Source organism: Leptodactylus fuscus, chromosome 8, assembly GCF_031893055.1.
Source record: "Leptodactylus fuscus isolate aLepFus1 chromosome 8, aLepFus1.hap2, whole genome shotgun sequence".
Classification (NCBI taxonomy): Eukaryota; Metazoa; Chordata; class Amphibia; order Anura; family Leptodactylidae; genus Leptodactylus; species Leptodactylus fuscus.
Genome location: NC_134272.1, coordinates 93,315,664 through 93,341,344, shown reverse-complemented (window position 1 = coordinate 93,341,344; position 25,681 = coordinate 93,315,664). Strand labels below are relative to the sequence as shown.

At 40.7% G+C, this 25,681-nt stretch overlaps 1 protein-coding gene across 1 annotated transcript in view; it reads left to right on the top strand.

The window, feature by feature from the left end:
• Positions 1–25,681, top strand: part of CNTNAP5 (contactin associated protein family member 5) — a 342,838-nt gene that overhangs the window by 81,194 nt on the left and 235,963 nt on the right. Inside the window, exon 3 of the mRNA XM_075284694.1 lies at positions 3,246–3,439. Within this exon, the coding sequence (XP_075140795.1) occupies positions 3,246–3,439 (194 nt within the window). The remainder of the gene's footprint in view (positions 1–3,245; positions 3,440–25,681) is intronic.

Sequence of the window (25,681 nt, the reverse complement as noted above, 5' to 3'; positions counted from 1 at the left end):
CATCATGTTCACTTACGAAGCCGCAACAATTACTTTTACTAAGAGACAGCTCTCAGATTTTAATATGGAAACTCATTGACATCTTATTTTCCTATTGAACATTTTCAGATGCCGAGTTTTCTCTGCAGGGACATTACAAGTGCAATGCTAACCCCAGTCCTTACATGTTAGATTTCCTTCCTGGTTTCACCCAGTAGAATTTAAATGCAGCTCAGGATGTGACTAGAGTAAAATATATGAGATTACTTATGGACGACCTGATCCATCTCTTAGTGCTAGTATCTGCTATACAATACATATTTTGTTGCGACTCCGCATTGATCTGTTCCATTATTGCTCCTGGAAATGTGCAAATAATTTGATAAATGGGTGTTGCCTTCTCCTTGTCAATAAGGTGCGCGCCTGCACGGTCTGGCACTGCCGGCACTTATTGGATACTGACAGATTGTAGCAACGCACCAGATCTTTTTGCAAGGATGTATAGGCTCGTCCTTGCTGAGTTAGACAGCTCCCGCACTGAGGTCTATAGTCAGCCTGTGGTCGACAAGTGGTTAAAGTGGTTTATTGGGATTGTAATATTAATTGCCAATCCTTCGGTCATAAGAGCACCCCCATTTACTCCTGGCAACCCCAATGGTCTGATAAATTATGGGATCTTGGTGCTCAGCCAGATTTACGTCCCCTTAATCGGTTACCAGACACAATGCCATACCTTTGATAGTGGCTGTTTCTGGTATTGCAAGTCAGTTTTATTCACTTGAGGCTGCAATACCAGGCAGAACCTTTAACCAAGGTGTGGCGCTGTGTCTGGTACATCACAATGAAGGCGGGATGAAAGAGAGACCCCTACTGGCCTGATCCTGATGTCCAGTTGTAAGGCTAATCCATCGATATTCCTTTCTTTGTAGCTAAACCCAATGCAGTTGGAATTTTGTCTCCAGTCCCCACCCTTCCTGAGCAGTCAGTTCTTAGCTTAGTTAGTTTCCACACTCCATATGCTTTATAGGCTCCTTACAGTCAGGTGGGCGGTCTCCTGCTATTTGCAGCAGACTAGCACCTCCCACGTGACAGTGGGGAGTCTAATTAGCATATTGTGTTCTGAGCCTGACGCCATCCATTGTTCCCCATTGGGTCTCTTCGTTAACCTTGTAGGCAGCGCAATGATTCATCTCGGCCACTTACAGAGGTCGTTTTGGTAAATTGGATATTCGCTGCTATTTTTATTTTGGATGAGAGGAGACGAGACATTTACATAATCATCTGTCCGACTCTCCAGAACTTCCAGAGCCGCGGGAAGCGAACAGATGGGTAAACACAATGATATTAATCAGCAAGTTCCACTAAAATAAGAAGAAGAGGCTTCATTAGGTTCCACAATATCCGCATTGTCAGGTCGGCATCGCAGAAGACGCAGCAAATAATGGCGTCCTCAAATAAACCTGTCGCCTTCTGCATGCAAGATCTGATCTGTGCATGAAAGTCAATGACACGGACAGAAGAGGCGGCGCGGTGCCCAGGCGGAGTGACAGGCGCACAATGTACATAGCACTGTCACTGGAAACACTGATGTCATCACTCCTGGAAACATGACATCACGTTACAGTCCAGGCTATAGCAGTCTCCGGGCTCCAATAAAATCAGGGGCCCCAACTTTCATCAGCCATTTATGATACTGGGATCTTCTATGGGCCACCAGAGTGGACAATTACAGCTGCTTCTTTGCCCCTAATAAGGTTGCAGTGGTCTCAGCTGGACCGGGCCGGGAAGAGGCTGTGGCACTTAAAGGGGCACAACAACTATGTGGGGACACCAATAGTGGATGGAAATGATGTAAAGCTTGGCGTCCTGAGATGCAGCAGAGCTGGCCGTACGCTGAGCTCTGCTACACCTGAGATGCAGCAGTGCTGTGCGCTCAACACGGCTACATCTGAGATCGGACTGTGGACCGATCTTAGAATCCATCTCCCCCAGCAATTAGCTCTTCTACATCTCTGGTGTAGCAGAGCTCAGCACACACTCAGCTCTGCTACATTTCGGGTGTAGCAGAGCTCAGCGCATGGCCAGCTCTGCTACATCTCAGGTGTAGCAAAGCTGTGCGCTCAACACTGCTACATCTGAGATCGGACTGTGGACGATTCTGAGATGTAACAGCGCTGTGTCAACTCTGCTATACCTGAGATATAGCGGTGTAGCAATCTCATATGAACCGAATCTGAAATCCACTCTTCGTATAAAGTGGAGGTCACCTGATTTCGCCAGCCAATGACTTTTTCCGATTTTTTTTTTATGCCTCCGTTGTCGTAGTTCTTGTCCCACCTGCCCTGCACAGTTATTGCTGAAAAAAAAGTGCCAGGGAAGGTGGAAGGGGATACAAATTTTTTGTGCATTTGCAGTGTGGTATTCAATTGGAATCGAATATCTCGAGCATTCTGATATTCGATTGAATACCAATTTGATGGAACGCCGTTCGCTCATCTCTACTAGATAGTGGTTAGCTATAGTCAATCAGTTAGGCGAGGAAACCTTCCTGCTCCCAATGATCACTTCTTCCCCAGGACCTTCCACCACCATCACCAATTCCTAATTTTGGCACATTCCAGTAGGGCTGCTCCATTGATTCTAGTACATTTGGAATTTTTTCTCTAGCCCCCACCATTCCTGAGCAATTGGTGCTGAAAATGTCACCACCCAATATGCTAATTAGACTCTTTACTGTCAGGTGGGCGGTCCTAGGCTGTTTGCTCCAGTTCAGGACCACCTACCTGACAGTAGAAAGCCTAATTAGCATATTGGAGGTTAAAACTAAAAGCACCTATCACTCAGGATTGGTGGGGACTAGAGAAAAAAAACTCCAACTGAACTGGAAATAGTGGAGTAGAGCCTAAGGATACAAAGCGTTGGAGTTGGGGAAAGGCCCCCTTTAAGGTCCAGCGTTAAGAACCTGCAGAGAGAGTCACATCCCTATGCGGGCGCGATATCAGCGCAGGCGGCCATCTTAAGCATTAACAGTCCTTTAAACAATTGTGTAGGATCGGAGCGCTGAAGATGTGGCGTTGACGAGAACATGTTAATTCTTTGAGAAAAGAACACTTAAGAAGTTCACAGAACGTCAACATTTCCCATTATGTTTGATTTGATAATTGTTCCTTTCTTGGCAGAAAATTGCGGCACAGAACAATGTGGTGATTACACGAGCGGCTCCTGTATTTATCTCTTCTGATTTTTTTTTTTGCTCTTTCTCGTAGGAGTCGGCGGTTGGTCCCCGCTGCAATCGAACGCAAAGCAATGGCTACAGATTGATTTGGGCGAGAGATTCGACATCACCGGAGCCGCCACGCAGGGGAGACATGGAAGCTCCGACTGGGTGACACGTTTCAGCGTTATGTTTAGCGATACCGGACGCAACTGGAAACCGTATCATCACGACAACACCATCTGGGTACGGTTCTGTTCTGTATATGCTTCCTACTCTTAAACAGATGGTCAATACCAGGAGGGATGTCTTCTTCTATAGATTAACGGCTGGAGGTTGCGGAGTTGATGAGTTTCTGTTTTCAGTATTTATGATATTTAGTTGATTATTATTTTATATTTTTAGGCATCTATTAATACTAAACGTTATTTCAGCCTATTCCAGTCTTTATCTTAAAGGGGCGGTATAATAAGCCTGGTGTACAGTATCTGTTGTCAGCAAAGTGGTGGGGGGAGGTTCCTGCTGCAGGAATCTTCCTCCCATCCAAAGTTCTGATTGGATCTGAGGTTGAGAAGTTTTGGTCGGCAGTCTTATAACTGGTCTCTGGTTTCTGACATGTACTATGGTTATCATGGAGTTGTGCATTGGATAGGGTCAGATTATTAAATAGCTTGGATTATTGGATTATTGGACTTCACTAGAAGATGGGCAGAGAAAATCAATATCATAATCCAGCCAAGGGATCAAGGGTGATGGAGGTTCATAGGCAAACCCTTGGGCTGGAATCCCCTCCTCAGTAGCTGAAGAGCAGCCATATGGCCCTTCATGTCTATTGGAAGACACAAGATTGGATTCTTCAACTTTTTGCTACTTTGTGCGCCTCTGTATCTGTATCTGTGTCACCTATCCTCATCAATACGAATCCTCAAATATTCCATATGGACAGACAGACATCTACCCCATATTATAACCCCAGATCTTAGACCAGCCATGAACAACAAGACAGAAATTTATGGATAAAGCATTAGCATTTGCAACTTCAGATAACGGTTTTGATTGGAAGGTGTCACATTGAGAAATGCAAGAAGTGTCAAGCTATATAAGAGGACTGGAGGGTGCAGATACAATATAGGCCCGACTCCTTGAATCTTATCCCTCTAGTGCTACCTATAGGTGAGGCAGTGCACTGCGCACCACTTACAGCCAATCAGAACCTACTCTGAACTAATGAGATGCAACAACGCCTAGACAGTCTTGTCTATAGATCAAGGGCTTTGCTGTATCCCTGTTCACAGTTCTGGAGAAGATCTAAGAATCTCTGGCAAATTTAAAGCAATTAAAATGCTAAATGGAGGGTCAGATTTTAAGTGTCAGATATTTGGGAATTCACCAAATGGTGCAATTTATTAAGATTTCACATGGAGCTCATCTGCATCCATTTTCCCAGGGTGCATTGTTCTAGCAGCTGGATCCCCATAAGAAGAATAGGCCTCTTACTTGTATTGATAAAGTGTTGAGTTTGTGCTTCAGATCTTTAAGGCTGATGCTCTCGGTAGTGATTTATCAATGTAACAATTGTAAGGAAAGTGAAGGCTGCGGTCACATCCTAAAAGCTGCGCATTATCGCCTTTTATCCATAAAAAAACTAAAACGGAACCTTTCCACTAGATGAGTCGTCTATAGGAATATTGGATTCGACGTGGTTTATGTTATAGCATCTAAATGGCTGTGAAAGGCGAATATTATCAATTATGCAGCATTAAGTCTTCTACAGACATTGTATGGGAATGCGCCTCCCACGGTAGAAGACGTAAGATTACACAAGAGTCTCGCTGTGCACTTATCTCTCGCTGTCGGAGCTCCACTTACCTCTGAATGTATAGAGAGTTTCCCATCTTGTCATTGTAGAACAATTAGTCTGATATTATGATCAATACAACGTCTTAAAGAGAAGTGTCTGAAGAGCCTGAAGGAAGGCGATGAAGCTGTAGTAGAATTTACACAGATAGAAGGATTTGCAATGTGTTACAATGTATCAGTGCAAGGAAATCTCTGGAGCTGAGCTCTCATCTGTCCTGGACTTCGATCTGATCGTTCTTATCTGCGCTGATACATTGTAACTATCCATTATGTATGGGCAGATAGATCAGGACTTGTTTTACGTTGGTGAATGCAAAAAGAAGAGATCGTGAAAATGGCGAGGACTCGAAAAACAAAGTTTCTCATAAACGGACGTGCAGTCCTATGTTATTGGTGTTACGTCACTATCATCTGTGCTTTGCTCTCCGTTCTACTCATCAGAGAGGATCAGAGGGATGGAAAAAGGGACAATAACGGATCCGATCTATGACGGATATGAACTCAGCACAAGGACCCATAGACTAGAATGAGGTCCGGCAGATGTCAATTTTTATAACTGAAATGGGTGGATTTGCAGCACAACCAGAGATTTCTGGCAGGTCTGTGCTGTAGATGTGACTTTAGTCTTACTTACAGAACAAGATGTAAAAGCGGTTGCATCACAGACCCAAGAGCAGGACAATATTAACCACAACATGTAAGAAGTCTTTGATGTTTTCTCTGTCTGTGACCATTGCAGTAAGATCCCTTCTGTCAGATACAGTCAGGCTCAGATGACGTACATGTGTGTCATTATGCTTTAATGGGTTAAATCATCTGCGACTTGCTATCCTTTAGAGGGTGCAGGATAATAGAGATGACATGACAATAATATTCTGGGGTTTTTTGTGTTTTTTTAATCTTAAGTTTGCTGATACAGAGCTCCAAACCCTCTGCATACTCAAGAGTTGTATGATACAAAGTTGCCTTCCTGCAGCCACCACTACAGGGTGCACAAAACATTGTTGAATACAATGTATACACTGAGCTCAATATTAATAATATAAAGCTTGCAGCTTCCTCTATGCTGCCCCTGGTGGATAATGCAGGACATAACAATGTTACCATGTGCCTTCATGGTTGTGTGCGGAAAATCAGGGGATTTGGAGCTCTGAGGTTGAAAAATGGAGCTCTGATCCTTTATATAAATTTATTGTGAAATAAAAAGTTACAGATTTGGAAGTAAAGACAATTTAATGTTAAAAGATTGATGCCCGATTAAAGGGGTAGTCAACTAGGCCAGTGATGGGCTGCTATAGCCACATTATATCTGCAGAGCAATACAGAGGACCAAGGTGAAGAAGTCACAATCTCTTATTTTATATTCATATATTTTAATGTAACCCCTGTCCCCTACACACCTGTACATTGGAAGTGCAATGAAGAATAATGTGACAAATCTATTGGAAGGCCAATTCTTTCCTCCTCCACCCAGGCTTGTGCACCGATTAATGGTCAGACAGAGCTCAGCCTCATCGCCTCAGGCCCCTTGTTATTTCCAATGCCAGAGCTGTCAGTATAAAGATGTCTTCCAGTAACTAGAAGAGCTGGGTGGAAGAAAAATCATTCCCAACCCCGACCAAAATGGACCGAATCTTTACACGTCACAGTAAATGACATCACTTTCCGAAAGCATCTGCCGCTATATAATTGCTTTCAGTATAAAAGATAAAAGTTTCAGCCTGAGCATTGGCAGGAATCAAAGACTGGAAAGTGAATATGCAGATCAAGGTCACATCTCTGGTGTAGAGGAGTCTTGTTAAATGTCTAACCCCCCGACATCACTTCAAGATCTAAATAATTGATGGCACGATGTATGTGCTGGATGTACAATGTAGGCTGCAAAATGTAATGAAATTGTTCTAATACAGCTCATTACTTAGTGCCAGAGAATACAACGAACAGAATGCGAGACAGACAATGAGAGAAGAGACAGACGCAAGAAATATTCATAGATTTTATATTTAGTCAGATAGTAGGAAAGTCCTTTATGTAAAGAATTATAATTACTACTATATAATAATACTGCCCCTATGTACAGGAAAATAACTACTATAATACTACTCCTATATACAAGAATATAACTACTATAATACTACCTCCTATGTACAAGAATATAACTACTATAATACTACCTCCTATGTACAAGAATATAACTACTATAATACTACCTCCTATGTACAAGAATATAACTACTATAATACTACTCCTATGTACAAGAATATAACTACTATAATACTGCTCCTATGTACAAGAATATAACTACTATAATACTGCTCCTATGTACAAGAATATAACTACTATAATACTGCTCCTATGTACAAGAATATAACTACTATAATACTACCTCCTATGTACAAGAATATAACTACTATAATACTACTCCTATGTACAAGAATATAACTACTATAATACTACCTCCTATGTACAAGAATATAACTACTATAATACTACCTCCTATGTACAAGAATATAACTACTATAATACTACCTCCTATGTACAAGAATATAACTACTATAATACTACTCCTATGTACAAGAATATAACTACTATAATACTACCTCCTATGTACAAGAATATAACTACTATAATACTACTCCTATGTACAAGAATATAACTACTATAATACTACCTCCTATGTACAAGAATATAACTACTATAATACTACTCCTATGTACAAGAATATAACTACTATAATACTGCTCCTATGTACAAGAATATAACTACTATAATACTGCTCCTATGTACAAGAATATAACTACTATAATACTACCTCCTATGTACAAGAATATAACTACTATAATACTACTCCTATGTACAAGAATATAACTACTATAATACTGCTCCTATGTACAAGAATATAACTACTATAATACTACCTCCTATGTACAAGAATATAACTACTATAATACTGCTCCTATGTACAAGAATATAACTACTATAATACTGCTCCTATATACAAGAATATAACTACAATAATACTACTCCTATGTACAAGAATATAACTACTATAATACTGCTCCTATGTACAAGAATATAACTACTATAATACTGCTCCTATGTACAAGAATATAACTACTATAATACTACCTCCTATGTACAAGAATATAACTACTATAATACTACCTCCTATGTACAAGAATACAACTACTATAATACTACTCCTATGTACAAGAATATAATTACTATAATACTACTCCTATGTACAAGAATATAACTACTATAATACTGCTCTTATGTACAAGAATATAACTACTATAATACTACCTCCTATGTACAAGAATATAACTACTATAATACTGCTCCTATGTACAAGAATATAACTACTATAATACTGCTCCTATGTACAAGAATATATCTACTATAATACTACTCCTATGTACAAGAATATAACTACTATAATACTGCTCCTATGTACAAGAATATAACTACTATAATACTACCTCCTATGTACAAGAATATAACTACTATAATACTGCTCCTATGTACAAGAATATATCTACTATAATACTACTCCTATGTACAAGAATATAACTACTATAATACTGCTCCTATGTACAAGAATATAACTACTATAATACTACCTCCTATGTACAAGAATATAACTACTATAATACTGCTCCTATGTACAAGAATATAACTAGTATAATACTACTCCTATGTACAAGAATATAACTACTATAATACTACTCCTATGTACAAGAATATAACTACTATAATACTACTTCTATGTACAAGAATATAACTACTATAATACTACCTCCTATGTACAAGAATATAACTACTATAATACTACCTCCTATGTACAAGAATATAACTACTATAATACTACCTCCTATGTACAAGAATATAACTACTATAATACTACCTCCTATGTACAAGAATACAACTACTATAATACTACTCCTATGTACAAGAATATAACTACTATAATACTACTCCTATGTACAAGAATATAACTACTATAATACTACTCCTATGTACAAGAATATAACTACTATAATACTGCTCCTATGTACAAGAATATAACTACTATAATACTGCTCCTATGTACAAGAATATAATTACTATAATACTACCTCCTATGTACAAGAATATAACTACTATAATACTACTCCTATGTACAAGAATATAACTACTATAATACTACTCCTATGTACAAGAATATAATTACTATAATACTACCTCCTATGTACAAGAATATACTATAATACTACTCCTATGTACAAGAATATAACTACTATAATACTACCTCCTATGTACAAGAATATAACTACTATAATACTACTCCTATGTACAAGAATATAACTACTATAATACTACTATGTACAAGAATATAACTACTATAATACTACCTCCTATGTACAAGAATATAACTACTATAATACTACTCCTATGTACAAGAATATAACTACTATAATACTACCTCCTATGTACAAGAATATAACTACTATAATACTACTCCTATATACAAGAATGTAACTACTATAATACTACTCCTATGTACAAGAATATAACTACTATAATACTACCTCCTATGTACAAGAATATAACTACTATAATACTACCTCCTATGTACAAGAATATAACTACTATAGTACTACTCCTATGTACAAGAATATAACTACTATAATACTGCTCTTATGTACAAGAATATAACTACTATAATACTACTCCTATGTACAAGAATATAACTACTATAATACTACCTCCTATGTACAAGAATATAACTACTATAATACTACTCCTATGTACAAGAATATAACTACTATAATACTACTATGTACAAGAATATAACTACTATAATACTACCTCCTATGTACAAGAATATAACTACTATAATACTACTCCTATGTACAAGAATATAACTACTATAATACTACTCCTATGTACAAGAATATAACTACTATAATACTACTCCTATGTACAAGAATATAACTACTATAATACTGCTCCTATATACAAGAATATAACTTCTATAATACTACTCCTATGTACAAGAAGATAACTTCTATAATACTAGCTCCTATGTACAAGAATATAACTACTATAATACTGCTCCTATGTACAAGAATATAACTACTATAATACTACCTCCTATGTACAAGAATATAACTTCTATAATACTACTCCTATGTACAAGAATATAACTACTATAATACTACTCCTATGTACAAGAATATAACTTCTATAATACTACTCCTATGTACAAGAATATAACTTCTATAATACTACTCCTATGTACAAGAATATAACTACTATAATACTGCTCCTATATACAAGAATATAACTTCTATAATACTACTCCTATGTACAAGAATATAACTACTATAATACTGCTCCTATGTACAAGAATATAACTTCTATAATACTACTCCTATGTACAAGAATATAACTTCTATAATACTACTCCTATGTACAAGAATATAACTACTATAATACTGCTCCTATGTACAAGAATATAACTTCTATAATACTACTCCTATGTACAAGAATATAACTTCTATAATACTACCTCCTATGTACAAGAATATAACTTCTATAATACTACTCCTATGTACAAGAATATAACTACTATAATACTACTCCTATGTACAAGAATATAACTGCTATAATACTGCTCCTATATACAAGAATATAACTTCTATAATACTACTCCTATGTACAAGAATATAACTACTATAATACTGCTCCTATGTACAAGAATATAACTACTATAATACTACTCCTATGTACAAGAATATAACTACTATAATACTACCTCCTATGTACAAGAATATAACTACTATAATACTGCTCCTATGTACAAGAATATAACTACTATAATACTACTCCTATGTACAAGAATATAACTACTATAATACTACCTCCTATGTACAAGAATATAACTACTATAATACTACTCCTATGTACAAGAATATAACTACTATAATACTGCTCCTATGTACAAGAATATAACTACTATAATACTGCTCCTATGTACAAGAATATAACTACTATAATACTACTCCTATGTACAAGAATATAACTACTATAATACTGCTCCTATGTACAAGAATATAACTACTATAATACTGCTCCTATGTACAAGAATATAACTACTATAATACTGCTCCTATGTACAAGAATATAACTTCTATAATACTGCTCCTATATACAAGAATATAACTTCTATAATACTACTCCTATGTACAAGAATATAACTACTATAATACTACTCCTATGTACAAGAATATAACTACTATAATACTACCTCCTATGTACAAGAATATAACTTCTATAATACTACTCCTATGTACAAGAATATAACTACTATGATACTACTCCTATGTACAAGAATATGACTACTATAATACTGCCCCTATGTACATGAATATAACTACTATAATACTGCTCCTATATACAAGAATATAACTGCCTTAATACTTCCCTGATTTCCTTGTTCTATCTCAGTATTATCAGGTTTCTTTCCCTCCTCCTCGGAGTTGCTCTCGGTGATGTCATACTCCGCCGTATACTCATATGTTGGGTGTAGTTTGTGCGGATGGAGAGTATTTTGCGCTCTCTTCTGCTTTCGTGTCTGTATTATACTGTACTACATCTCTGTATACAATTGGCGGCGGCACATTCTAGGGACATCTCTTGCACAGGCTGTTACGGTTTTACCAGCTGTCAGCAGATACCCACCACCAATTAAACATGCAATTTCCAAACTTGGCGTCTTCAGTGCAAATAAACAATTTCTAAATAGACTGGATGGTGTACTTACCCGGACGGGTGCGGGGCGAGAGAATAAAGCTTTTCGCTAAACAAATGCATCATTAATTTGCTCTCGGCAAACAGTTTGTAAAGATTAGCCAAGTTATTTCCTAGTGATAAGCAGTTTGTAAACAGCAGAACATGGTGTCGCGGTCCTCGCGGTGACTCCGGTCTGAACACTCTCACAATGGGGGTCACTTAGAACAGCTGGCGCAGCTTTGTGTTGGCATAAAAGTGGGACAGAAATGGCGCCATATTGACGTCTCTTGTGACAATTGGTCATTTTTCCCTTGTTCTCCCTATGATATGACGCTTTGTCTGCTGTTGATTTCCTCTTTTGGAATCTTCTACACCCGTTACCTGAATTCTTGGTTACATTGTATCACACTTGGGCTTCGCTAACTCTTGTGTACAGAATTTGTGTCCGTTATACAGTATTTTTGGTTTTTTTTTGCCGGATGACGGTGTATTACTGAATCACTGTATCACTGAAATTTCCCCATTGTGGGACTATTAAAGGATTATCTTATCTTATCTTATCTTATTATGTTACCATATCATCAGGTGCTGGAATCCTTGGCTACAATGTGTCTCAGACTCTGATTGTTATGGTGATACTTTTGAAGAAATACTTTTTTCGTATTAGAGACCTTTTCACGGGACTCACCGGAAGGAATCCCAGAATTCCTGTGTCTTGGGCGATTGCTTTTGACGTGACCTTTATAATGCATGGGGCGAAACTTGCTGCAAGACTGCAAAAAAATGCATTTGTAAATTATGACAATTTGCAACAATTATTTTATTTGCAACAATTTTTTTTGGCTCAGGTGGACCCTACAGTGCCTGGTATTAATATTGATGGCAGATCCTAAGTCTGACCTTGGCTTAATCCTGACGTTTTGCTGCCTGTCCTGACCACCGGCTTGTGCCTGCCCCTATTAATACACACTGGGCCTGCAGGGCGAGCGGCAACCACTTTAGGAGGTAGACCCCCGATAGGCTTCCCATAACAGTAGCTCAGATCTTCATAGCTTTACAGCTCCCATCTGATGTCCTCTTCTTTTTTTTCCTCTAGCCCCACCATCCCTGAACAATCAGCACTATTAGTTTCAGCACACAATACACTAGTTTGTCTCTTCTGTCAGTGGAGTGCCACTTTAGTATATTGTGTGCTGAAGTTAATAGCGCTGATTGCTCAAGAATGGAGGGGTTATAGTCAAAATTCCAAGTGCCAGACTCTGTGCAGTGGCTCCTATTGAAAGATACAAAAAATCGGAGTTGGTATAAAGTCCCCTTGAAAGAGTTGGGCTGGTGTTGTGTCTTAAATAGAGATGAGCGAGTAGTGAAATATTCAATATTTGATATTCATTTCGAGTAGAGTAAAAAATGCTCGTTTCAGGGGAAACCACTTCTCGACCAAAGGAGAGTCACCAAGTCCACGAGTAGCAGGAGGAGAGTGTTTAGGAGGAGCGCTGTGCAGTTAAAGCGCATGGACCCCATTATAGTCTATGGGGTCCATGTGCTTTAACTGTCCAGCGCTTGCAGTTGCGCTGATATTCCATTCAGGGGGGTCCTCCTGCAGACAGGAGGCAAGCACTAATGTGAACCGGCCCTTCCTCATCCTGCAGAAACAGCATTGATTGGCCGAATGCTGTACACTGTATAGCATTCGGTCAATCAACGCTGGTCAATGCATTCCTGTGGGAAAAAGTCAGCACCCGCATAACCAGCTTTCCCGACTAGCAAAGACGAGCCTGTGCAGAAACAGCGTTGATTTTCCGAATGCTATATAGCATTCGGCAAATCAACACTGGTACTGAATCGAATCTTTACTGCGAATAGCGATAGTATTCGAACGAGCGTGAGTATTTTGAATACCGTAATATACCATCAAATACTACTCGCTTATCTCTAGTTTTAAACATCAAGGACCTGTACAGATCAGGACTGTAGGTCTGTTACGGCCCATCCGTTCCTGTCCTCTCTCCATACACTCATCCAGTCAGCTTGATGCTCCGTCCATCGTCTCCCCTGGTTTTACAGCTATGGCGGCTGCTGGAGGCGACGCGTCTATCCTAAAACATGAATTATAATGAAGACACATTTTTACATTCTTCACCTTTTGACTCGCCATCGAGCTGTTGAGCTATAATAATACACAGGTTCTTGTTAAGTGGAAACAATGGATTTTTCTCTGGCTGAATTATGGCTTCAGCACTTTCATGGGCCGCAGGGACAGAGGACATATGAGGGTAAATAATTGGACGGCAGAAATGCTGAAGACCTCTGCAAAACCTGCAATAAACTGATACAGGAGTCAACTCCAGCCAGAAATCTGCCCCAATATATATCCCAGCGCCTGTCACTGTAATGATGACAGGAGGGTCAGACCATAGAGGGACAAAGCTTCCCATTACTCCTATCATAGACAACATTAAAGTGGAGCTCTACAATCGCCTCATCATTCCTCGCGGTTTATGGGAGGTTTCCAGGTTTTATCACTGGAGCTTTATTGTTGCTCGTAGTTTATAATGGTCCTGTCCTGTAATGGGAATTCTCTCTCTGTGCACTGACGTCCTGCTTATGTTGTGCTGAACAAGCAGTGCTGCAGGATAAAGCATGGAGACAGGACGGAGAAGCAGGACTCAAAAATTAGAATCCCACCCTGTTCTTCCTAATGTAAAAGTTCCTGGTTGTTCCCTAGCAGTAGGGATGCTGGGATCTGGTAAAGAAAGGGTCAAGGCAAAGGTCAAATGTCACTATAAGCTAATGTCATGGAACCAATGTGACCTGGCGCCTCCTGCTGGCTGCGGTGCACAGGGGGGGGGGGGGGGTGCTGATAGGTGCTGTGCAGGCTGCAGACTGGCGCTGGTCCTCGGGATACATTGCACTTACCCAACTGATTTCCATACTTGATTAAACCATCGACTGATCTGCATGAGAAGTTTGAAAACTCGGCCCCGCGGAGAATACGTCTTATGTACCAAGATACAGTAAATGATGATGTAATCCAGGCATGGAGAATAAACACAATCTGCATCTTAATTATTCTCTCATTAGTTTATAGGAGTCCTCCAAGGTTGTGCCTGTCAGTGTGATGCCATTAATAACAACTTTGCTGATCCACAGATTTCCTATCCATGATCCATAATAATATAAGAGCAATATCTGTAAGCGATTGTGTCATTTTACATAGAATACAATGCTAGCTGTTTTCACCACTAGAGGGAGCTCACTACATACAGATTATACAGTCACCACTAGGGGGAGCTCACTACATACAGATTATACAGTCACCAGTAGGAAGAGCTCACTACATACAGATTATACAGTCACCACTAGGAGGAGCTCACTACATACAGATTATACAGTCACCACTAGGGGGAGCTCACTACATACAGATTATACAGTCACCACTAGGGGGAGCTCACTACATACAGATTATACAGCCACCACTAGGGGGAGCTCACTACATACAGATTATACAGTCACCACTAGGGGGAGCTCACTACATACAGATTATACAGTCACCACTAGGAGGAGCTCACTACATACAGATTATACAGTCACCACTAGGAGGAGCTCACTACATACAGATTATACAGTCACCACTAGGAGGAGCTCACTACATACAGATTATACAGTCACCACTAGAGGGAGCTCACTACATACAGATTATACAGTCACCACTAGGGGGAGCTCACTACATACAGAATATACAGTCACCACTAGGGGGGGCTCACTACAAACAGATTATACAGTCACCACTAGGAGGAGCTCACTACATACAGATTATACAGTCACCACTAGGGGGAGCTCACTACATACAGATTATACAGTCACCACTAGGAGGAGCTCACTATATACAGATTATACAGTCACCACTAGGAGGAGCTCACTACATACAGATTATACAGTCACCACTAGGAGGAGCTCACTACATACAGATTATACTGTCACCACTAGGGGGGGCTCACTACAAACAGATTATACAGTCACCACTAGGAGGAGCTCACTACATACAGATTATACAGTCACCACTAGGGGGAGCTCACTACATACAGATTATACAGTCACCACTAGGGGGAGCTCACTACATACAGATTATACAGTCACTACTAGGGGGAGCTCACTACATACAGATTATACAGTCACCACTAGGGGGAGCTCACTACATACAGATTATACAGTCACCACTAGGAGGAGCTCACTGCATACAGATTATACAGTCACCACTAGGGGGAGCTCACTACATACAGATTATACAGTCACCACTAGGGGAGCTCACTACATACAGATTATACAGTCACCACTAGGAGGAGCTCACTACATACAGATTATACTGTCACCACTAGAGGGAGCTCACTGCATACAGATTATACAGTCACCACTAGGGGGAGCTCACTACATACAGATTATACAGTCACCACTAGGAGGAGCTCACTACATACAGATTATACTGTCACCACTAGAGGGAGCTCACTATATACAGATTATACAGTCACCACTAGGAGGAGCTCACTACATACAGATTATACAGCCACCACTAGGGGGAGCTCACTACATACAGATTATACAGTCACCACTAGGGGGAGCTCACTACATACAGATTATACAGTCACCACTAGGAGGAGCTCACTACATACAGATTATACAGTCACCACTAGGGGGAGCTCACTACATACAGATTATACAGTCACCACTAGGGGGAGCTCACTACATACAGATTATACAGTCACCACTAGGAGGAGCTCACTACATACAGATTATACAGTCACCACTAGAGGGAGCTCACTACATACAGATTATACAGTCACCACTAGGGGGAGCTCACTACATACAGATTATACAGTCACCACTAGGGGGAGCTCACTACATACAGATTATACAGTCACCACTAGGGGGAGCTCACTACATACACAGTATACAGCCACCTGTTTTTTCAGATATTACTCTGTAGATCCAGCCTGGGTCTCTAGCAGCCAAGTCCATCCTGCCTTGCGGCAAGCTTTGGTGAGAGCCTAGTCATAGACCCTGCTATCCGGAATAGTGTTGAATTATAGGTAGCTTATTTGGCTTCCATCCTATTGTGCTCACCAGTTATATTGGGGAATTGCTTACATAGTAATTCTCTGCCGTATTCCAGATATAACATTTGCTGCCTGCTGTAGTTCTTGCCATAGCAGCTCCTAATGATAATGGATGTCTTAGCTGTCACCTGCTTATTATCAGATGATAGTGTATTATCCTATGAGGTGGTAGCAGGTACTGCTGAGTGACTCCATGCCACCTGCTATACTTGTACAGGGGATTGTATATGGCTCTTGTTTTCCACTAGACTGGAGAGCCATCATTTTATTATTTTGCAGAATTCATATTAACAAGAATCATGTCTGCCCAGGACCTTCAGCACATAAAAGTGATTCATGAAGAGGCCTGTGATGCATTAAAAGCTCATTTTCCTTAGTGCATTTGTCATAAGATTACCCATCATGTATCTCCTGGATATTCTCTGCCTCGCGCTCTTGTCTTGGCTTTTCTGCTGTTATATATAGTTCTCCATTTTTTGGCTGGGCGAGATGATTTCCAGCTTCTCCTGTTGTTCATAATCATCTCATTAGGTGAGCTTGTGATGTAGCCATAAAGGGGAGGCCATTACGCTCCCGCTTTACTATTTGTTTTATGGAAACTTTAAGGGAGGAATATTTAAAATACTTTTGCAATAAAACTTTATTTAGTCTTTAAGTTGGTGCTAAATAGAGCAGAGTCCATGAGAGACGCCATTAACAGCCGTGTCTTCATAATCCTCCAAGCGTACAGAAATAGCCTGCAGCTCCGGGTAATGATCGCCTATGGGATCTATAGGCTCTAAGCATAAGGGAATAGAAGTAGGTCATAACGCAAGTGCATATGTGCAGGTATAGCAGAGGGTGCAATGTAGTATTGTCTATAGGTGTATCCGAGTGCTGGAGCCTATATACATGAAGATAAGAAATCAAGGTTTTTCCATAGCGAGCCGGCTGCCCACGTGCAGAACTGCTAATATCTATGGAATATTAATAACTAGTGAGACTTAGACAGGACTGGAGAATATGTAACCACTAACCTCGTCTATCTGGATTACTGAGAGATACAAAGTAACAAAAAGCGGATAAAAGATAAAAAAAAATGTTCAACTTCAATTTTATGATATCACTGCAAATAGCAACAACATCACAAGAAATATCCTTCAAAACCAACATATAGTGCACAAATAAAAGCATCGTACAATATTCTGGATGTAGTGCATAAATAAACCTGCTATATAATACATGAATAAAACTACTGTACAGTGCTCAAGTAAAAGTATCATACGGTATCATACACAAATAATACCAGCGTACATAAGTAATACAACTAGAACATGATAAAACCTACTATATAATACATGAATAAAACTACTATATACTGCACAAATAATACCAACATACATTGTACATATAGTATTACCATATAGTGCATAAATAATATAAATATATAAAAAAAATAAATTCACTTTATAATTAGAGATGAGCGAACAGTGTTCTATCGAACTCATGTTCGATCGGATATTAGGCTGTTCGGCATGTTCGAATCGAATCGAACACCGCGTGGTAAAGTGCGCCATTACTCGATTCCCCTCCCACCTTCCCTGGCGCCTTTTTTGCTCCAATAACAGCGCAGGGTAGGTGGGACAGGAACTACGACACCGGTGACGTTGAAAAAAGTAGGCAAAACCCATTGGCTGCCGAAAACATGTGACCTCTAATTTAAAAGAACAGCGCCGCCCAGCTTCGCGTCATTCTGAGCTTGCAATTCACCGAGGACGGAGGTTTCCGTCCAGTTAGCTAGGGGTTAGATTCTGGGTAGGCAGGGACAGGCTAGGATAGGAAGGAGAAGACAACCAACAGCTCTTGTAAGAGCTAAATTCCAGGGAGAAGCTTGTCAGTGTAACGTGGCACTGACGGGCTCAATCGCCGCAACCCAGCTTTCCCAGGATCCTGAATGGAATACACTGTCAGTGTATTCCCGTATACCCGATATATACCCCCGATACCCGTTCCAACGGTGTGCCCCCCCACCTTCACCCCAGAAATACCCTGCAAGTCCCCTAGCAATAGAATTGGGGCTATATACACCCACTATTTTTGCTACTGCCATATAGTGCCATTGTCTGACTGGGAATTCAAAGAATATATTGGGCTTACATATAACTTCAATTCCAGGGAGAAGCTTGTCAGTGTAACGTGGCACTGACGGGCTCAATCGCCGCAACCCAGCTTTCCCAGGATCCTGAATGGAACACACTGACAGTGTATTCCCGTATACCCCATATATACACCCCAAATCCCCGTTCCAACGGTGTGCCCCCCCACCTTCACCTCAGAAATACCCTGCAAGTCCCCTAGCAATAGAATTGGGGCTATATACACCCACAATTTTTGCTACTGGTATACAGTGCCATTGTCTCACTGGGAATTCAAAGAATATATGGGGGTTATGTGCACCCACAATTTTTAATACTGCTATACAGTGCCATTGTCTGACTGGGAATTCAAAGAATATATGGGGGTTATGTGCACCCACAATTTTTAATACTGGTATACAGTGCCATTGTCTGACTGGCAATTCAAAGAATATATGGGGGTTATGTGCACCCACAATTTTTACTACTGGTATACAGTGCCATTGTCTGACTGGGAATTCAAAGAATATATTGGGGTGACGTGCACCCACAATTTTTGCTACTGCTATACAGTTCCATTGTCTCACTGGGAATTCAAAGAATATATGGGGGTTATGTGCACCCACAATTTTTAATACTGGTATACAGTGCCATTGTCTGACTGGGAATTCAAAGAATATATGGGGGTTATGTGCACCCACAATTTTTAATACTGGTATACAGTGCCATTGTCTGACTGGGAATTCAAAGAATATATGGGGGTTACGTGCACCCACAATTTTTAATACTGCTATACAGTGCCATTGTCTGACTGGGAATTCAAAGAATATATGGGGGTTACGTGCACCCACAATTTTTAATACTGGTATACAGTGCCATTGTCTGACTGGCAATTCAAAGAATATATGGGGGTTATGTGCACCCACAATTTTTAATACTGGTATACAGTGCCATTGTCTGACTGGGAATTCAAAGAATATATGGGGGTTATGTGCACCCACAATTTTTAATACTGGTATACAGTGCCATTGTCTGACTGGGAATTCAAAGAATATATGGGGGTTATGTGCACCCACAATTTTTACTACTGGTATACAGTGCCATTGTCTGACTGGGAATTCAAAGAATATATGGGGGTTATGTGCACCCACAATTTTTAATACTGGTATACAGTGCCATTGTCTGACTGGCAATTCAAAGAATATATGGGGGTTATGTGCACCCACAATTTTTAATACTGGTATACAGTGCCATTGTCTGACTGGGAATTCAAAGAATATATGGGGGTTATGTGCACCCACAATTTTTAATACTGGTATACAGTGCCATTGTCTGACTGGGAATTCAAAGAATATATGGGGGTTATGTGCACCCACAATTTTTACTACTGGTATACAGTGCCATTGTCTGACTGGGAATTCAAAGAATATATGGGGGTTATGTGCACCCACAATTTTTAATACTGGTATACAGTGCCATTGTCTGACTGGGAATTCAAAGAATATATGGGGGTTACGTGCACCCACAATTTTTAATACTGCTATACAGTGCCATTGTCTGACTGGGAATTCAAAGAATATATGGGGGTTACGTGCACCCACAATTTTTAATACTGGTATACAGTGCCATTGTCTGACTGGGAATTCAAAGAATATATGGGGGTTACGTGCACCCACAATTTTTAATACTGGTATACAGTGCCATTGTCTGACTGGGAATTCAAAGAATATATGGGGGTTATGTGCACCCACAATTTTTAATACTGGTATACAGTGCCATTGTCTGACTGGGAATTCAAAGAATATATGGGGGTTATGTGCACCCACAATTTTTAATACTGGTATACAGTGCCATTGTCTGACTGGGAATTCAAAGAATATATGGGGGTTATGTGCACCCACAATTTTTAATACTGGTATACAGTGCCATTGTCTGACTGGGAATTCAAAGAATATATGGGGGTTATGTGCACCCACAATTTTTAATACTGCTATACAGTGCCATTGTCTGACTGGGAATTCAAAGAATATATGGGGGTTACGTGCACCCACAATTTTTAATACTGGTATACAGTGCCATTGTCTGACTGGCAATTCAAAGAATATATGGGGGTTATGTGCACCCACAATTTTTAATACTGGTATACAGTGCCATTGTCTGACTGGGAATTCAAAGAATATATGGGGGTTATGTGCACCCACAATTTTTAATACTGGTATACAGTGCCATTGTCTGACTGGGAATTCAAAGAATATATGGGGGTTATGTGCACCCACAATTTTTACTACTGGTATACAGTGCCATTGTCTAACTGGGAATTCAAAGAATATATTGGGGTGACGTGCACCCACAATTTTTGCTACTGCTATACAGTTCCATTGTCTCACTGGGAATTCAAAGAATATATGGGGGTTATGTGCACCCACAATTTTTACTACTGGTATACAGTGCCATTGTCTGACTGGGAATTCAAAGAATATATGGGGGTTATGTGCACCCACAATTTTTACTACTGGTATACAGTGCCATTGTCTAACTGGGAATTCAAAGAATATATTGGGGTGACGTGCACCCACAATTTTTGCTACTGCTATACAGTTCCATTGTCTGACTGGGAATTCAAAGAATATATGGGGGTTATGTGCACCCACAATTTTTACTACTGGTATACAGTGCCATTGTCTGACTGGGAATTCAAAGAATATATGGGGGTTATGTGCACCCACAATTTTTAATACTGGTATACAGTGCCATTGTCTGACTGGGAATTCAAAGAATATATGGGGGTTACGTGCACCCACAATTTTTAATACTGCTATACAGTGCCATTGTCTGACTGGGAATTCAAAGAATATATGGGGGTTATGTGCACCCACAATTTTTACTACTGGTATACAGTGCCATTGTCTAACTGGGAATTCAAAGAATATATTGGGGTGACGTGCACCCACAATTTTTGCTACTGCTATACAGTTCCATTGTCTGACTGGGAATTCAAAGAATATATGGGGGTTATGTGCACCCACAATTTTTACTACTGGTATACAGTGCCATTGTCTGACTGGGAATTCAAAGAATATATGGGGGTTATGTGCACCCACAATTTTTACTACTGGTATACAGTGCCATTGTCTAACTGGGAATTCAAAGAATATATTGGGGTGACGTGCACCCACAATTTTTGCTACTGCTATACAGTTCCATTGTCTGACTGGGAATTCAAAGAATATATGGGGGTTATGTGCACCCACAATTTTTACTACTGGTATACAGTGCCATTGTCTGACTGGGAATTCAAAGAATATATGGGGGTTATGTGCACCCACAATTTTTAATACTGGTATACAGTGCCATTGTCTGACTGGGAATTCAAAGAATATATGGGGGTTACGTGCACCCACAATTTTTAATACTGCTATACAGTGCCATTGTCTGACTGGGAATTCAAAGAATATATGGGGGTGACGTGCACCCACAATTTTTGCTACTGCTATACAGTTCCATTGTCTGACTGGGAATTCAAAGAATATATGGGGGTTATGTGCACCCACAATTTTTACTACTGGTATACAGTGCCATTGTCTGACTGGGAATTCAAAGAATATATGGGGGTTATGTGCACCCACAATTTTTAATACTGGTATACAGTGCCATTGTCTGACTGGGAATTCAAAGAATATATGGGGGTTATGTGCACCCACAATTTTTAATACTGGTATACAGTGCCATTGTCTGACTGGGAATTCAAAGAATATATGGGGGTTATGTGCACCCACAATTTTTAATACTGGTATATAGTGCCATTGTCTGACTGGGAATTCAAAGAATATATGGGGGTTACGTGCACCCACAATTTTTAATACTGCTATACAGTGCCATTGTCTGAGTGGGAATTCAAAGAATATATGGGGGTTATGTGCACCCACAATTTTTAATACTGGTATACAGTGCCATTGTCTCACTGGGAATTCCACAAATAATTTGGGGATTCATTCACCCTACATCTCAGGCTCTTGCCATATTCACCCAGGTTGTCAGTGCTGCACCAGCTCGTTCCCAGACAGCTCGGCCCGAAAAACGCGTTACCTATATAGAGGATTTGGACAATGAAGACAACATGTTCTAAATCTAATGTCTGCACCTTCTCCAGAATTAAAATAAAGGCAGCGTTTAACTTTCAAATAGCACTGCACAAAGGAAGAGCTTATCAGCTTGTCTCATGACATGCTACTGAAAAGTTTCATTTGTGTATCTTAATGTAAATATAGTTGTATAAGCTTTTTGGGTTTTAGGCACTGCCAAGTTATTTATTACCACCCACTCCCTTATAATGATGATGACGCCAAAGTCACTGTGGGTGTTCAGAGCTCACAGCTTTGGGTGACATTTGTCTTGCTCTCTGTCGGTACCAGCTGTCTTTTTGGATACCGTAAAGTTATGTTGACTTTATTAACAGCTATAGAAGCTTTAGCCAGGTTGTGACGGTGTGTAACCCTAACAACACTAAGTGGGATACACATTAATAGTCAGTCTATGTACGCTAAACGTATCACTGAAGTAATTTTTTTTCCCTCTCCCCTAATATAAGAAAGGAACAGACATTAGACCTAGACCGGGGTTCGAGGCTTGAAAAAATCCAGTATTATTTGTTCTTCATGATGTGAAATATGTGTTGAAAAGCAACCCAAGATGAAGTCAGCCATGTGTGCCAGTGTGTTACTTGGCATGCCTTTGCTGGCCCCAACTGTAAGGGTCACTCTCCATTTCCTCCATTTTCCACTCCCCTTCACACCATTTGTGGTGAAGCAATGGGATGCACTGAAGTGCACCCTCTAGCCTCGTGTGGGATAGGGACATCAGATGCCACTCCAACCCCCTCGTCTTCCTCCGCCAGCCAACGGTGCGAAGATGAGAGGAGTGTGCTCTGAATGTTTTCTGCCTAGCAGAGGCTAGTTCTCACTTACGAAAATGGCCCCACTTTGACCTGTATATCAGGCACAATGGTGTAGGTTTCAAAGAAACATGGCACCAACAAGTTGGAAAACGTGGGCCATGCGTGGACCGTGTTTGAGTCTGGCAAGCTCCAGATCTGCTACCAGGTTCCAGCCATTATCACAGGCGCAAAAATGCCAGGCCCCAGGTGTAGCAGGGAAAAAAAAATGCCATCTCAGCCAGGATGGCATCCCTGACCTCGGAGGCACTGTGCTGTCTGTCCCCCAAGCTGATCAGTTTCAGCACGGCCTACTGACATCTCCCCATGCCAGTGTTACAGTGTTTTCCGCTAGTAGCTGGGGTGGAGGTTGCAGCTTCGTAGGGTTTCAGTCTACTCCTGCCATGAATTTTGGCCTGGGAGAGGAGATAGGCCACCCCAGTTTGCACCCGGGGAACAGACTCCACCACATTCACCCTGCCTGTCATTAAAGATAAGCACTGCAGCATCCCTGACCACAGGCGCTTGTCCATGTGTCGGTGGTCAAGTGGACCTTGCAGCAAAGCGCAGAGCTCTGGGCCCGACTGATGTTATGGGACACATGCAGGCGCAAGGCAGAGACAGCACACCAAGAGAAGTAGTAACGGCTAGGCCCAGCATAGGGAGGTGCCCCAGCTGCCATCTGCTGACGGAAGGCCTGGGTCTCCAGAAGCATAAACAAACACCAACATCTCCAGGGCCAGCAGTTTATCGATGAGGCTGTTACAGGCTTGGGCATGGGGGTGGGTTGTATTGTACTTCTGCCTGCAATGAAAAGCTTGGGAAATGTGGAGTGGCTGGGAAGAGGCGCATGATGGTGCAGGCCAAAAGGGCGCATGAGGGTGAACTCCCCAATGTGTCAGAGATAGGTGTGTAGGTGTCCTTGCATCATATACTTGCACCATATTTGGCTTTGGAAGTTAATTTTGTGCCAAAAAGTGGTTAAGACAGCGATCCCTCAGCTACTCCCGTTACACTGTCTATTGAAGTTACCATCTGTGGAAGTGGACCACCATTTCTAAGATCCCAAAGGAAGCAGGCAAGAGATGTGCAGTTCAGAAAAAAAGATGAGAAAATAAGTTTAGGCTGTAGAGCACAGAGGGATCGGAGAGGACAGAGCTGGTGTCGGCCAGGTATTCCCACAACATGCGCCTATACTTGTCCCTCCTGGTGACACTAGGCCCCTGAGTGGCAGTAATTTGTCCAGGGGGGCCATTAACGTGTTCCAGACCTAGGAATAAGTCTTCCAACAGGGTAGAGTTTTGCATGCCTTTGCTTCTACCCACTGTTTTTGCTGCTTAGCTTCCCTCCACATCTACTCTGCTTTCACCCCTAAACATCACCCCAGTTTATGCCTTTGCTTCTACCCAGGTTTTTTGTTGATTTAGCTTCCCTCTACATCTACACTGCTTTAGCCCCTAGACATCACCCCTGTCCATGTGGGGTCGGTGGCCTCGTCATCCACCAACTCCTCTTCCAATTGCGCACTGCCCCCTTACTGCAAACCGCACATGACCACAGCTTGCCTTGATGGCAACTGTGTCTCATGATCCCCACTTAGGTCCAGACAAGTCGGTGGCGGGTCCAAAACCCCAAAATTGGAAGGAAATGGCAGATGCTGCAGTATTTCTAACACCTGTTCCTGGTGCTCGGGCCT